Below are 17,485 nucleotides of genomic sequence, written 5' to 3' on the forward strand. Positions count from 1 at the left end.
TGATAAAACTTTCAGATTATGTTTCACTATAATACATTAACTGCTATTACGAAATTGTACTCGATGCTAATCGTTTGGTTCATCATACGATAGATTGTGTATACACTATACAACAGCTTACAGTACGAACTTTGATTGTTTACAATTATATATAAAAACAAGTAGGTAGTTTAACATCGTTTAGAAATATGAAGAAATTATGTCGTTTATCATTTGAAATGATTCTATTTATAATATATTTAACTTTTTTAATCATATGATCATTCGGATATATAAATAATCGATTAGTCATTTTTTAAAAAAAATATTATATAGTGTTTGACTATTTCTCATTCCAGAATTACCTATGGAAAAGGCCATGTTTGACCAATGGAAGCAGGACGACTGTTGTTTTATTTCAACAAAGGCGTGTAAAGAAGTAGAAAAACTAATTAAAATCAGGAACCTGGTTATTGTTGCTGGTCACTCAGGATCCGGAAAGTCAGCCATCATTCAACATATTGCACTCCAACACAGAGATCAAGGCTGGACCGTAAGACGAATAAAAAAGGTAGAAGACATCGTGGATGAATATAATTCAAGTCGATTTCAAACGAACAAAACCATTTGTGTTTGTAATGATCCACTGGGAAAAGAATCCTTTGATGCAATGTTGAATTATTCATGGCAAAGAAATGAGGAAGAATTGAAGTTATACTTAAAATCATCTAAACTTCTGATGTCATGTAGAAAACACATTATTTCTGATACTAAAGTGACGCGTTGTCTCGTGAATCAATCATATATCGTAAACATCGATGATAGGATGAATAAATTATCCGAAGAAGAAAAACGGGAAATTTTAACCAAATATACGTCCAATATGAAGTTATCTGACGAAGATTGTAGTAAGATCGCTGAAGTAGAAAAGTATTTCCCGTTATTGTGTAAATTATACTCTAGCAAAGAAGAAAATATAAATAAGGGTATAGGATTTTTTACAGAACCGGAAGCAGTGCTAAAAGAGGAAATAATAGGGTTCAAAAACAATGACAAAGGTAAATAATGTGGTTTAGCTCTTCTTGTTCTTTTTAACGATAGTCTTCGCGTTAGCGATCTTTTAAAAAATAAAGACACGGAAAACAAATTTAAACACACATTAAAACTTTGTGGATTACCTGAGAACACCCCTTCTTCAGCTATTGGCGGCAATCTTAACTCCCTAAAGGATTTTTTTGTCAAAAGAATTGGGGACACGTATCATTTTTATCATGATTTTGTTATGGAAGTTACCACTCATGTGTTTGGAACAGATTATCCCATAGAAACAGTAAAATACGCCGATATTGGCTTCCTTAGAAGAAGAGTAAAATTAGGAAAGGCTAACAAAAAAGACAACCCGTTCACTATTTATTTAGAGGACAGATACTCCAAAGAACTTGGAAAAAGGCTTTTCACTGAACTGTCTGGAGAACACCTTTTAGATGTCGTACTCAACCCTTGTCTAAAGAATAAAAAAGTAATCGAAGTACTGGAAAAAAAGATAGCAGGTCATCCTAAAAGCCAACGTATGTTACTAAAAACAAAGAAAATTACAGTTGATAAACAACAATTAGATTGGTCTTCCAAATCAGCACTAACGTTTAAAATATATTTTTTGGAAAAAAGAAGTGAAATATCGCCACTGTTTGCTTTGATTTTATTTTGTCATACACAACTATCACTATATTGCTTAAATTGTCTACGGCAAAAGCATACCGATTTTATCAGCTGTTTTCCCGCAGTGTATTGCAATGGTTCAACAGAATTGTTTAGAAATATTTGTAAAGACCATCCACAAGACTGTTTAAAAATTACATGGGGAGGTTTATACCCTATTCACATTGTATCAATGTACCATAATTATGAACTACTGAATGAGTTACTTAAAATAGGTGTAAACACCAATCAGAAAAGTGACGGTTATTGGACGCCCCTAAGTTTAGCAGCTAGTAACTTTACCCAGGAATACGAAGACAATAACTATAGAGATTCAGGTGCAGAACGAAGAGATAAAACTGTACAACTTTTACTAAGTAATGGAGCAGACATTAATGTATGTATCAAAACGGGAGCCAGTCCTCTCTTTATAGCTTGTTTAACCGGACAAGATAGCACTGTACAACTTTTACTGAGTAATGGAGCAGACATTAATTTGTGTAACAAAAACAGAGCCAGTCCTCTATATACATCTTGTATGAACGGACATGATAGCATTGTACAACTTTTACTGAGTAATGGAGCAGACATTAATTTATGCGAGGAGAACGGAGCCAGTCCTCTCTTTATAGCTTGTAAAAAGGGTCATGATAGCACTGTCCAACTTTTACTGAGTAACGGAGCAGACATTAATTTATGCAACAAAAACGGAGCCAGTCCTCTCTATTTAGTTTGTCAAAACGGAAATGATCGCACTGTACAACTTTTACTGAGTAATGGAGCAGACATTAATTTATATAGCAAAACCGGAACCAGTCCTCTCTATATAGTTTGTTCTAACGGACATAATAGCACTGTACAACTTTTACTGAGTAATGGAGCAGACATTAATTTATGTGACGAGAACGGAGTCAGTCCTCTCTCTTTAGCTTGTTCTAACGGACGTGATTGCACTGTACAACTTTTACTGAGTAATGGAGCAGACATTAATTTGTGCAACAAAATCGGAGTCAGTCCTCTCTCTATAGCTTGTTTTAACGGACATGATAGCTCTGCCCAACTTTTACTAAGTAATAGAGCAGACATTAATTTATGTGATGAAAATGGAGTCAGTCCTTTCTCTATAGCTTGTTTTAAAGGACATGATAGCACTGTACAACTTTTACTAAGTAATGGAGCAGACATTAATTTATGTGACGAAAACGGAGTCAGTCCTCTCTCTTTAGCTTGTTCTTACGGACATAATATCACTGTACAACTTTTACTGAGTAATGGAGCAGACATTAATTTATTCGGTAAGGACGGAGTCAGTCCTCTCTATAAAGCTTGTTCTAACGGACGTGATAACACTGTACAACTTTTACTGAGTAATGGAGCAGACATTAATTTGTGTAACAGAGTCAGTCCTCTCTGTATAGCTTGTTTTAACGGATATGATAGCATTGTGCAACTTTTACTGAGTAATGGAGCAGACTTTAATTTATTTGACGAGAACAGAGTCAGTCCTCTCTCTTTAGCTTGTAAAAAGGGTCATGATAGCACTGTCCAACTTTTACTGAGTAATGGAGCAGACATTAATTTATGTGACAAGAACAGAGTCAGTCCTCTCTGTATAGCTTGTTTTAACGGATATGATAGCATTGTACAACTTTTACTGAGTAATGGAGCAGACTTTAATTTATGTGACGAGAACGAAGTCAGTCCTCTCTCTTTAGCTTGTAAAAATGGTCATGATAGCACTGTCCAATTTTTACTGAGTAATGGAGCAGACATTAATTTATGTGACAAGAACAGAGTCAGTCCTCTCTGTATAGCTTGTTATAACGGATATGATAGCATTGTACAACTTTTACTGAGTAATGGAGCAGACTTTAATTTATGTGACAAGAATGGAGTCAGTCCTCTCTATATGGCTTGTTTTAACGGACATGATAGCACTGTCCAACTTTTACTAAGTAATAGAGCAGACATTAATTTATGTGATGAAAATGGAGTCAGTCCTCTCTCTATAGCTTGTTTTAAAGGACATGATAGCACTGTACAACTTTTACTGAGTAATGGAGCAGACATTAATTTATTCGGTAAGGACGGAGTCAGTCCTCTCTATAAAGCTTGTTCTAACGGACGTGATAACACTGTACAACTTTTACTGAGTAATGGAGCAGACATTAATTTGTGTAACAGAGTCAGTCCTCTCTGTATAGCTTGTTTTAACGGATATGATAGCATTGTACAACTTTTACTGAGTAATGGAGCAGACTTTAATTTATTTGACGAGAACAGAGTCAGTCCTCTCTCTTTAGCTTGTAAAAAGGGTCATGATAGCACTGTCCAACTTTTACTGAGTAATGGAGCAGACATTAATTTATGTGACAAGAACAGAGTCAGTCCTCTCTGTATAGCTTGTTCTAACGGATATGATAGCATTGTACAACTTTTACTGAGTAATGGAGCAGACATTAATTTATGTGACGAGAACGGAGTCAGTCCTCTCTCTTTAGCTTGTTCTAACGGACGTGATTGCACTGTACAACTTTTACTGAGTAATGGAGCAGACATTAATTTGTGCAACAAAATCGGAGTCAGTCCTCTCTCTATAGCTTGTTTTAACGGACATGATAGCTCTGCCCAACTTTTACTAAGTAATAGAGCAGACATTAATTTATGTGATGAAAATGGAGTCAGTCCTTTCTCTATAGCTTGTTTTAAAGGACATGATAGCACTGTACAACTTTTACTAAGTAATGGAGCAGACATTAATTTATGTGACGAAAACGGAGTCAGTCCTCTCTCTTTAGCTTGTTCTTACGGACATAATATCACTGTACAACTTTTACTGAGTAATGGAGCAGACATTAATTTATTCGGTAAGGACGGAGTCAGTCCTCTCTATAAAGCTTGTTCTAACGGACGTGATAACACTGTACAACTTTTACTGAGTAATGGAGCAGACATTAATTTGTGTAACAGAGTCAGTCCTCTCTGTATAGCTTGTTTTAACGGATATGATAGCATTGTGCAACTTTTACTGAGTAATGGAGCAGACTTTAATTTATTTGACGAGAACAGAGTCAGTCCTCTCTCTTTAGCTTGTAAAAAGGGTCATGATAGCACTGTCCAACTTTTACTGAGTAATGGAGCAGACATTAATTTATGTGACAAGAACAGAGTCAGTCCTCTCTGTATAGCTTGTTTTAACGGATATGATAGCATTGTACAACTTTTACTGAGTAATGGAGCAGACTTTAATTTATGTGACGAGAACGAAGTCAGTCCTCTCTCTTTAGCTTGTAAAAATGGTCATGATAGCACTGTCCAATTTTTACTGAGTAATGGAGCAGACATTAATTTATGTGACAAGAACAGAGTCAGTCCTCTCTGTATAGCTTGTTATAACGGATATGATAGCATTGTACAACTTTTACTGAGTAATGGAGCAGACTTTAATTTATGTGACAAGAATGGAGTCAGTCCTCTCTATATGGCTTGTTTTAACGGACATGATAGCACTGTCCAACTTTTACTAAGTAATAGAGCAGACATTAATTTATGTGATGAAAATGGAGTCAGTCCTCTCTCTATAGCTTGTTTTAAAGGACATGATAGCACTGTACAACTTTTACTGAGTAATGGAGCAGACATTAATTTATTCGGTAAGGACGGAGTCAGTCCTCTCTATAAAGCTTGTTCTAACGGACGTGATAACACTGTACAACTTTTACTGAGTAATGGAGCAGACATTAATTTGTGTAACAGAGTCAGTCCTCTCTGTATAGCTTGTTTTAACGGATATGATAGCATTGTACAACTTTTACTGAGTAATGGAGCAGACTTTAATTTATTTGACGAGAACAGAGTCAGTCCTCTCTCTTTAGCTTGTAAAAAGGGTCATGATAGCACTGTCCAACTTTTACTGAGTAATGGAGCAGACATTAATTTATGTGACAAGAACAGAGTCAGTCCTCTCTGTATAGCTTGTTCTAACGGATATGATAGCATTGTACAACTTTTACTGAGTAATGGAGCAGACTTTAATTTATGTGACGAGAACGGAGTCAGTCCTCTCTCTTTAGCTTGTAAAAATGGTCATGATAGCACTGTCCAATTTTTACTGAGTAATGGAGCAGACATTAATTTATGTGACAAGAACAGAGTCAGTCCTCTCTGTATAGCTTGTTATAACGGATATGATAGCATTGTACAACTTTTACTGAGTAATGGAGCAGACTTTAATTTATGTGACAAGAATGGAGTCAGTCCTCTCTATATGGCTTGTTTTAACGGACATGATAGCACTGTCCAACTTTTACTAAGTAATAGAGCAGACATTAATTTATGTGATGAAAATGGAGTCAGTCCTCTCTCTATAGCTTGTTTTAAAGGACATGATAGCACTGTACAACTTTTACTAAGTTATAGAGCAGAGATTAATTCATGTGACAAGAATGGAGTCAGTCCTCTCTCTATAGCTTGTTTTAACGGACGGAATAGTACTGTACAACTTTTACTAAGTAATAGAGCAGACATTAATTTATGTGATGAAAATGGAGTCAGTCCTTTCTTAATAGCTTGTCGACATGGACATTATAGCACTGTACAACTTTTACTGAGTAATGGAGCAGACATTGATTTATGTACGAAACTCAGAGTTAGCCCTCTTATTTATGCTTTTAAGGAAAGACATTACAAAATTGTTAGCATTTTGCTAAACAACGGCGCAAACACTAGCCTGGCTTGTGGATGGGAAGTTAATCCCGCCTTGGGAGATTGCTTTGAAAAACAAGACTGCACAGTGGTATTTCTACTACAAAAAAACAACATTTCAAATAACTTGTATGACCCGGATTTGTATTTTTCTCTGTTTGTATCATGTCAGGTAGAAAGAGTGACAAGAACAATACTAAGAACGAGTCTAAATGGTTTCACGATCATATAACAGTTATATTATATGGTGAACTGAGAAATTAAACACGTTTATGCAATTCAGGATATCAAAGCAGACCTCATGTTAAAAAAAAAAACGTTTAGATGGCCTTGAAGTCTTCGTTTAATTGTTTTAGATAAGTAAAGTTATCTTTAGGTAAAAAATTACTTTTTTGACAGAGTGTTTATTTTTCACATAAGTGAAAAGTATAACATCGGTATATCTATGGTAGGTAATAAGTGTTGACATCTACTTCCATATATTAACTAAGTATATAATTGTCCAAGGGAGAGTATGAATACAAGTACTTACATGTAACAAATGATATCAGATTATATTTAGCAGAATTATATTTCTTTTAACTTGTATGTCTTGTGTTTAAGCCTGTGTATTTATGAAATAAATTGATTGATATATAATCCTATTTTTATTGACTTAAAATTACAAGTATTTATTACATGTGGTAGTTATTTAAATAGTTAAGTGTCCCGTATATTAGGAAAATGTCTGGTATTCTAGTAGTAACCAAAAATATGGAATGTATAATGAAGTCTAATATTTTTATTTAGGGGTAGGGCTTATCGGTATTAATTGTCTTTAATCAAAAATTGCAATCTCAACATCTGTCACTTGAGTCAAAGTCCTTTGATATAATTCAAAGTCGGTCAAATACAATTTTAATCTGAGGTTTATTTCCAGTTTGTTTTGATGTCAATTCGATTTTCAATGATTAAAATTTTGTTTGCGTTTCATTAGCCCCCAGCCTTATGCTGAAAAAAGCATTTTTCGAACATGCAATTTTTTCATGAAATGGAAATTTTACTCGAACCAAGCATTGATTCCGTTAATGGAGATAAAATGGCTATCAGTGTACATCTATATTGCCAGTAATAATCGGGACATTTGGTAAACATAATTTGTTTCAGCTCAACTTAACTTTTTTTTTCTCTATAAAACCCCTAAAGGACAAATATCTACTTCATAAATTTCAAAAAGTAAGGGATCGACAGGCACGTAGCATCGTTTCTGAAAGTGCGGGGGGGGGGGACACATCGATAAAGTTTTGACTCGCAATTGACAAAAAAAAAAACGAAGGAAAAATCCCAAAATCATAAAAATCATTGTCCGGGGAACGGGGATTCCGGGAAGCCGTAGTGTACTTAAAACTTCAGTTTCACCGTTAATTTACTTCTTTTTACTTCCTTTTCCTTCAAGTTGTTACGTGCTCCGAAAAGGTGAGGGGGTGGTAGTCTAGTTAATTCACTTTTCTATATTTACATTTAAGGAAAATGTTTCCTGCGAGATAAAAGGGGGCAGCCCCCCCCCCTTTATACTATGTGCCTGATCGAAGCATTGAACATTTAAGGACTAAGGAGTAAATTCACTTCTGCAATAGCTAGAATTACAAAAGGTATATCGAAATAAATTTAAAAAAATAGAAATCAAATTATAATTTTAGTAGGAACCATTTCAAATATTGTTTATATTACTTCTCTTTATCCATTGAACATAATGGGGAAAAGCGTTCTCGTGTGAGATAAAAAATATTCCAAAAAATCTGCGATATTCTATCGAAATTGAAATATAATACTTATGTGAAGATTTTGAATTAATATCATTTATTAAATGAACACACAATTAACTTCGTTTTATGGGGCACATGCCAAGGTGCGGTAAGCCGTCATTATTCTTCAATATTTCTCGAAAAGCACTGCTCACAAACTCCAAGTAAAAGGTTATGTACATGTACATGTACATCATTTTGAGGTTGATTCATGAAACAAAACCAACCGTTTTAGAGTGTGCTAAATGTTTTTTTTTATAAAATACTTCAAATCATAAGCACAGTAACGTATTATCTCTATATTCGATACGAGTATTAAAGCGAATCGGAATGTAAATTATTTGTTCACTGCCTCAAACTAAGGAATGCCTCAAATGCTTATGTAGATAATCTTCATAATTTGTTGATTCTTCAAAATTATAAGCTTATACTTCAACATTACATGCTGATACTTCATTATTATATGCTGATACTTTAACATTATATGCTGATACTTCAACATTACATGCTGATACTTGAACATTACATTCTGATACTTCAACATTACGTGCTGATACTTGAACATTACATTCTGATACTTCAACATTACGTGCTGATACTTCAAGATAATATGCTGAAACTTCAACATACCATGCTGATACTTCAACACATAATGCTGATACTTTAACATTATATGATACTTTGTCATTATATGCCGATACTTCTTCATTATATGTGTTAATTTAACATTGAATGCTGATACTTCGTAAAATGATGATATTTCGGTATGCGGTTGTTCTTAATTAGCTATAGGCACCGGGGTCGTTTTTCCGTAAAACTCAGGGATATTACGAAGAGAGTATAGGACTAAAGTCAAGCTACACAACAATTTATACAAGCTTAATTTACGTTTACAGTATTTCCTTATATGAAAATGGACACTCTTTGAACACAATTGGTTATTATTAAAATTTATAATGCCAAAATTAGAGCTGGTGTCACTCGGCGGAAATAAGATGGGGGCACGGTCACCTTTATTATATTTGTTGGAACCTGCGCCGGAATCTCTGTATCAATTAAACGACTACAGATTCCCCTGATTATTACTCGTCCTTGTTTAGGTGCTTCAAATTAGATGTCAATTTTATAAGTACGTTTTATTTAGCAGGTTGATTGTTTTTTTAATCCTGCAAACGGGCGCCTTCAAATGGCGCTTATTTTACCACTGTTTACCCAGGCCATTAAATAGTAACTTTTATGTTCAAGTGACTTTTAACGTAATCAGATAACGAGCATTCATCGAGTAGATCCCATTGCATGCATGTAGCATCTTTAATTGGGGGGGGGGGGGGGGGGGCAGACAAACATGTACCACTCAATCTCAACAATAGAAAATTAGGGGGGGGGGGGTCAGTTGCTCCGTATTTTGAAATATTTGATCGATTGATCTATATCAATCAAATTTCCACTCTACATGTACATATAATATGTGTTTTCACGTTGTTTGAAAAAAGGTGAAATGTTCGTTAAAACCTTTTTATATTATGCATGATTCTACAAAAAGCGCGTGGTTAAAAAAAGGAGTGAGGAAAATGATTTAACTTCAAAAGGCATCTACAGTGCTTATATTATTACCTAATTTCAGTAACTTAGCGCATCTGCTAAGATACAGTAAAAAAAATGCTGGCACTGAAGAAGTACAGTGCAGCTCGTAGGAGGACTCTCTTCTGAATATAAAAATAATGTCGGAGCAAACTATATGTTTGGGTGCAGTGTATTAGGCACACACATGCAGCTTATAAGATCACGACATCATTCATGCAAAAAATAAAGCATTGCATTGCAGTTGAATCTGATTTTTGCAGTAGCTGTACTGTTGAACAAATCAGTGCTTACATTGCCCACTCCTACACAGTGATCGCCAGGGAGAACCCATCAATCCCCAAAATCCAATCCAACCCGAATGACAGAAGTCTTTGTTTAGGTGCTAATATGTTTTACGGTGCGACCGATGGGGCGAGCGCAGCAAGTGAACAAATATTGAATTATGTTAAAGCAATAAAAATAAAAGTAAAACCATAGCCTAAATGAATTTGAATGCAAAAAAACAAAAACAAATAAAGCATACCTTTTTATTTATCAATAAGTAGAATTTGTCTCAGATATAATGTTGCTGAACAATACAGATTTTAACATAATGTTTATTGCAGTTATTTCCTCTATTCTGCAGCAGACATTTTTCTAAACTTACATATAAAAATTGACTTATCATAGAGTTGCCCCCTCCCCCCGTTTAAATTTTTTTTTTTTAATTTAGTATAAAAAAAAATTTGCTGACCATATAAGGAAAATGAAGCCCCCCCCCTTTTGGAGCATGTAATAATAATGGAAGTGAAAATAAAGATACCATTGAGCAGCTAAAGAGCTAAATGCATACTATTTTTTAATGAGGCTGCAACGCCCCCTTTTGAAAACCGTTCCTAGAAATTACCGAAAATATAGTGAATACAATAAATTGGAGCCTTTGTCCAAATAAGAGCAAGTTACAACTGTTACAACTGTTTCCTATCTCTGAAGAAATGTCCCCATTCGTTAGCTTTGAACGATTTTGGTGTTTATATATTTCAGCAAATTTACAATAACTAGTAAGAGTAATTTCCCCTTACTGCGACGTCAAAGTTCAAGTCGGTCAAGTTTAGTCTGTCTCTTTAAAAACAACCATGAAAAATAAAAAACTATGCAAAATATACTGTTTTATTTACTTAAAAAGCACGATGTTCTTTACATTACTTATTTTAACTGTTGCTAAAGTTTTACTTCGATTCTCGCGAGAAGGTGAGAACGCCAAGCATTTTTTTGAAATTGCATTGTGGGTCGAAATTTGCTGACGCCGAAAAGTTCTGTCGGATCGGATCAATGTGTAAGAAATCAATTACACCGGCGCAAAGCGAGCTCTACCGGCAAGGCGTGTGTGAATAGAAAATTCGGACTAGTTGCACATTGAGTCTACGGATTTTTTGGTGTCAGTTTCTCAGACCTTACTAGTTACACATTGAGTCAATGGATTTTTTTGGTGTCAGTTTCGCAGACCTTACTGGTGTGGTCTGAGTAACTGACGTCAAAAAAATCCGATAGAGCTCGCTTCGCGCCGGTGTAATGAAGAATAATGACCCCCGTAGAATAATGACCGAGGGTCATTTTTCGACGTAGAATAATGACCCCCTTAGCTGAAGAATAATTGATTGGGTTCGGAATGGACCAAATTCCCCTGGAGACTTTCGGTACTCCCTGATTATTATGCGTTGAGCGCCAGTGGTCTCACCTAGCAGTTATTCTTTAAAATTTAAGATGACCCTTTTTAAAACGCAACACGAAATTAAATTGTAATATTTGTTGAATTCCTTGATCTAAACTATAGTCTTAGTGGACCTTAGTCGTATCTGATCAATTATTTAAACTTGCAGAGAAACAGCCCAGTGTTAAAAACTTTATAGGCATCCACGCGCTTCCCTATATATAGAACCACCGCATAGTGTAGGTCCAGCATGTAATGTTGAAGTACACTGTACCAGCATGTTATGTCAAAGTATCAGCATGTAATGTTGAAGAATCAGCATGTAATGTTGAAGTACTTGGTCCAGCATGTAATGTTAAAGTATCAGCATGTATAAATATAAAAGTATCAGCATGTACTGTCATAGCATCAGCATGTAATTTTAAAGTATCATCATATTATGTTGAAGTATCATCATTTTATGAAGATAACCTACCTTTTGATATCAAATTCTATTAACTTATCCTTTAAGATGGTTATAAATACGTGTACCTTGAGCTATATGATATAAATTTCATTACAGCACTGTGAATTTGTAAGAGTTAAATAATGTTGGAAAGCGTAATTTAGCATGTTAAATTATAGCAAGGTCAGACTCTACTTGGTCTTGCATTATATAAAGTGTGTATTAAAGACGTAGAACAGCTTCGCCTCGCCGTCTATGAGTTCATAAACCCGATATATTTCTGTAGTCAGTCAGTAACAAACTGAATATTTTTATGTTTTCCCGAGGATTACCAAGTGAGACATTTATTTCACAAAAAGCGATGTTTTTCAAAAGTATATGTAAAAGTGCCCTAACATCTCGTAAAATTTAACACATTCGAACTCTTCACAATTCTCATTTTCCCTTTTCAAATTGTCTTTGAAAACCTTTGCTGCCCATTGTTCAGTTGAAATGTTTTGTATTTAATTTAAACGTTTTCTCCCTTTCCTCCGCAGAGGTTTGAAGTACATCTAAAAGCTGCCGTTTTATTCCGCTCCAGACACAACAATGCATGTAAGTTTAACGGGTAATTACGGCACTTACGGAACGCGAGTTTTGTATTAAATATTATGAAATGTTGAGATGAGTGGGCGAAGCGTCGGTCATATTGCCAGTTATTGATTCTCACAAGACAGAGAAAGAGATGTATCCGACAGTTACGTGCCATGATCAGACTATATATATATAGTCTGTCACAATATATTCATGCTGCGCATTTGGCCGATTTTATTTTAATAATCAAAGTACTGAAGTACTGACGGGAGTTGATTTTATCGATTATCATTTATTTTAAAATCAACTTATCTTGCGTGGCAATTAGTTTCTAGTCTGTATTTAAATTACGCACTTTTTTATAATATGAAATTTAATTAGACTTTTCAGACAGAATTTGGAGAAACCCCATATGAATCATGTTGTGTAATATTTAAAGATCGATTTCAAACTATGTATTAGTAATCGAAACAATTCTAAAAATTGTATGGATCCAAGCACTATTTATATTGAACTCCAGTCTCGTTCAACCAGACGCTCAGCTGTCTCCGTTAATCTCCGACAAGCAAGAGAACCTCTCTGATTGTCGGACATTTACGGAGACAGCCGAACTTTTGGTTGAAGGAGACTATATTAAACTCTGGCGTAGGAATACATGAGACTACATAAATATCTAAATTGTTCGAATTATATAAAGTCTTTAGTTACTATTTTCAAAGTGTTTATAGATAAGTTTCCTTGAAAAACAATGCTCCAGCATACATTACATCGAATTTTTTTTATTATATTCAAGAACTAAGACTTGTCAGCGGTGATGATTTGTGCTTAGGTCTAAACACTGTTTCACTCTCTGTTTGCCAGAGTGACTGCATAGGAGAGTTGATTAAAATCAACTCCCAAAAATACACATAGAAAAAAGTGCAATTGAAATCGATTAAAGGGAAAATTTCCAAGATATCTTCATTGACACATGGTCATTTTTCACTCGAAAAAATTCACAGGAACAAATTCGAAAACAAATTTCTTGCGGAGATTTAAAATTATGAGGAATGTTAACATCTTTTCTCCATTCGGAAGTTACTCGGAATACCTCGCGTATTTTTTCAACGTTATCATCAGGGTCTGCTGCAATATAAAATCCCATTTATAAGCCAAGTATTGAAACCTGATAAGCTAAAGGGGGCGTTTCAAAGAAAAAACCTGGAATGTTTCTTATTTTTTTTTAAATGATCATCATTTGAATCCTGAGATATCTATAAATATCGAGTAATTAAGCAAAACCTGAATCGATGATATCTCGGGACAGAGTTAAATAAAAGTGTGACATTGCGTCATATGCGATTTTCCATTGCGTTTTATGCTCGTACATGTCAGTAACAATTATTTCAATTGCATACTTCGCGTTATCGTAAGCGGGTTGTGTTGTAGCTAACTTTGTAGTACGAATGAAGCACCAAAGAAAGCATTTTATTCTTTTTATTTACATTCATATTTTGATCATTTTGTGAAGGTTACCATGTTAACTACAGCTACATTTCAGCTCTCAATCAATGTGTCTCTAGATTCGATCGATTAAGAAATAATCCTCGCACAGTCAACCGCAAAAGAAGGTGAGAGAGAGAGAGAGAGAGAGAGAGAGAAAGAGAGAGAGAAACCTTTGTCATTGATTGCCTAGTAATTTCGTATGAAACTTGTTTTTCAAATCCATAGTAAGCAAGCACGTATGGTCTTTTTGGCAGAACAGGGCCGGGATTTACAAAGATTCTTTAGTTAGTCTGTACTTAAGTGTAAGAAAAAACTTCAGTTATAGATTTTTTTACTTCAGTCACTCTTAGAATTTCTTAAATTCAAAGAAATTCTTAAGTATTATTCATAAAGTAACTTAGTGCTTAAGTATTGACTTAAAGTCAAGAAAGGTAAGGAGGTGTTTTAAGTTGTAAAGTATTTCTTAAGTTTTTCTTAACGAAATTCAAAACGGCGGCTTGGAGAAGGAAATTTAAAGAAAGAAGAGATTATTTTAATGAATATTCGGATTTGGAATTAGTTAGAAGGTTCAGGCTTGCTTCCGATGGCATAAACTTTGTAGCGGGATTTATCACAAATGAAATCTCTTCCGGTTCAATGGGGAACCACGCCTTAACATCTCTTGAGAATGTTTCATTAACTTTAAGATTTTTAGCAACCGGAAAAATGCAATTCTGTAATGGGGATGACATTGGAGTCTCCTAGTCTTCTGTGTCTAAGGCCATATCCTGCACTATCCGCATTTCATCCTCCGAGAGAATGGTGCGGAGATTCATTAAATTTCCTACAACCCCTGATGCCATTCGACAAAATCAGGAACATTTTTTTCGGATAGCTGGGTTTCCGGGAATCGTTGGTGCCATAGACGGTACCCATGTCTAGATAATTGCCTTCAAAGACAATGAGAACGAGTTTGTGAATATACATCACTACCATAGTTTAAATGTACGAGTTGTCTTTGACGCCCAATACAAACTCATTGACATTATTGCCAAATGGCCGGGTTCAACACAGGATGCCCGCATTTTAAGCGAGAGTGGCCTGCGAGTCCTTTTTTGAGAATGGTCACATCCCTATCCATACCCATCTGTTGGGCGACAGTGGTTACCCATCTCGAAGATGGCTACTTACATCATATAGAACGCCTCAACCGGGTCCACAAACAAATTACAACAGGTAATTGTAATCATATACCAATATCCTATGAAATGAATTTATTCCATTGATATTCGTTTAAGAAAAACAAACAAACAAAAGAATTATAATTAGACAGTGCTTTTGAAATTTTAAAGAAAAATCTATACATGCACCGGGCCAACTTCAACTTTAGGCTTATCTTAAAAAATATTTACTGTAAACACAATACTAAAAACTGTTATACATTTAAGTACCCTTAAAAGCATTCTGCTATTTAAATTATATGATCAAACTGCAAATGTGGGTTATTCAGCGTTTGGAAAAAAGTAGACAGATAAATATAATGTAGTGGAACAGAAATCGATTATGGATTTAATTTATAAAATTGTTTATGTATCCTCTGATCCAGCATATGACATACTTGCTCGAAATGATTTTAATTCTGTGTTTTATATATGTATGTTTTTATGTCTTCTCAGAAAATGCGTACGCTATCATTGAATTCTGTTTTGTACCAATCTATTTATTTACATTTATACTAGACTTTGACCCGTGCCTGCACGGGTTGACATTGCATATCATACATTTGCGAAATAGGTACATCGACACACCTTATTATTGACATTTACATAACAAAGCTATAAGCCTACAATAATGCTATTGATTTCACTACACTTTCCTTAGTTTGAATAATCTAACTGTGTCTCGGGAAAGGCCCTCACTACAGTTAGAATGCCTCCCTTATATCCGTAATGTAGCAGAAAATTGCAGAACCGCTCAGAAACGATTTTGGAGAAAGTTAATGAAGTTGCCTTGAAAATAACAGTCAAATTCATCACAACAAACATTTTTGAGACTGCAAATACCTTTCTACTAAAAACCTTAATCCATAGAATGGAAGAATTCAGCACCTTTTCACCAACGTACACGTATTTTCCTTGTAAAACTGGGTCCGTAGGACATTATTCATTTTTACGATAAAACATATTCTATCTTCACTCTCCTAACAAATATAATGTAACTTTTGTGCATGTAATCAAATATTTTTTGTCATCACGAAGACAAAAGTAAGTTCTTAGTTGAAATGTAAATTTGTTATTTTATACTTTCTCTCATAAGAAATTAACATATATGAACAGAATATATAGCAAAAGTTCAATGAACATTTACCCGTATTTGTATTATCATTTCTGAGTTTATTCATGCAGATGTGATATTGTGGAAACATAAACTAAAGATCCCCTTTAGCGTGAATGTATTGCGCAAGCGCAAGATTGTAAAATCCAAAAAAAAAATCCAGGTGATTTCCGGGATTTTTTGAGGAATTTTCGTTGATTATTAATTAGCAAAGCTCAACTGAGAAAAAATAAAAACAAATTGGTAATCTTCAAGTACCAATGATGTTTAAAATATATTTAAGAAAAGACAGTACTCTTCCGATTTATCGGTATTAAAGCTAAAAAAATTAGAGTCTATTATTTTAATATAGTAGTATAGATTCCGCATGCAGCATAAAGAGACGGGGGTGTCATAATTATCTTAAAATCTCGAAAAGCAAAAGAATTAAAAGATAATCTATAATTAAAAACTCATTTTGTTTTTTTTTTCCTTTAATTTTTAATGCTCTCAAAAAAGTAGGAATGCGGCTTATTTTTTATTCTGATATCAAATTTCTTTGAGTAAATTTAAGAAAAAAAATATGTACTAGCAAAAAAGAGTATAGTGGGGGAACATGGCTTAATAATTTGAAATGAAATTAAAATAAAGTAATTATTTACAGGGCGCATAAAAAGACAAGATGCGTTGTAGAAATAGGGATTGGCCAGTTGAAACGGCGCTTTCATGTTTTGCATGGGAAAATACGATTGTCTCCTCGGAAAGCATGCCAAGTTGTCATAGCGTGTGCAGTCCTCCATAACATTTGTAAAGAGCGATGATGCTGATGATGATGATGACAACGATACTGATGATGAAAATGACGACGACGGTGATGATGCAGAGAGTCATTTGCATGTAGGGAATGGTGGGGCTGCCCATGGCAACACCATTGTTGGCACATTGTACAGGCAGCAGTTTGCTGAAAACCATTTTTGATAATACAACTTGAACAAAGGTAAATGTTCAATAAGTGATACATGCTTATTTATTACTTATAACAAAACATAGCATAATGTTGAACTATTAAAACTTTACAAGGTTTAAAAAGATTAACATTTGAACATATATGGCCACATAGCACATAACATGAATCAACAACCTTTATACAACCATCACTTCAAAATTAAATTTTGAAAACATCATATTACATTCCAAAATATCAAGAATTCATGAAGCCAGAAAAAATCATTTTGGGGTCTATGGATATTG

The 17,485-nt window shown here is 34.5% G+C and overlaps 1 protein-coding gene across 1 annotated transcript; it reads left to right on the plus strand.

The window, feature by feature from the left end:
• Nucleotides 1–346: 346 nt before the first annotated feature.
• On the plus strand, nucleotides 347–17,212 carry LOC136270977 (serine/threonine-protein phosphatase 6 regulatory ankyrin repeat subunit B-like). The gene is made up of 5 exons (XM_066070026.1): nucleotides 347–480; nucleotides 943–1,037; nucleotides 1,293–1,547; nucleotides 1,914–5,731; nucleotides 17,048–17,212. The coding sequence occupies exons 1-5, from the start codon at nucleotides 347–349 to the stop codon at nucleotides 17,210–17,212; spliced, it is 4,467 nt and encodes a 1,488-aa protein (XP_065926098.1).
• Nucleotides 17,213–17,485: the final 273 nt, after the last annotated feature.

This window comes from Magallana gigas, chromosome 8, assembly GCF_963853765.1.
Source record: "Magallana gigas chromosome 8, xbMagGiga1.1, whole genome shotgun sequence".
Classification (NCBI taxonomy): Eukaryota; Metazoa; Mollusca; class Bivalvia; order Ostreida; family Ostreidae; genus Magallana; species Magallana gigas.

Bases quoted from the DNA above. Each gene is read 5' to 3' on its own strand.
- LOC136270977 (XM_066070026.1), top strand. From the start codon at position 347: ATGGAAAAGGCCATGTTTGACCAATGGAAGCAGGACGACTGTTGTTTT. The intron at 1,548-1,913 runs GTATGTTACTAA...TACTTAAAATAG, and splicing joins AGGTCATCCTAAAAGCCAAC to GTGTAAACACCAATCAGAAA. The intron at 5,732-17,047 runs GTCAGTCCTCTC...ACATTTGTAAAG, and splicing joins ATTTATGTGACGAGAACGGA to AGCGATGATGCTGATGATGA.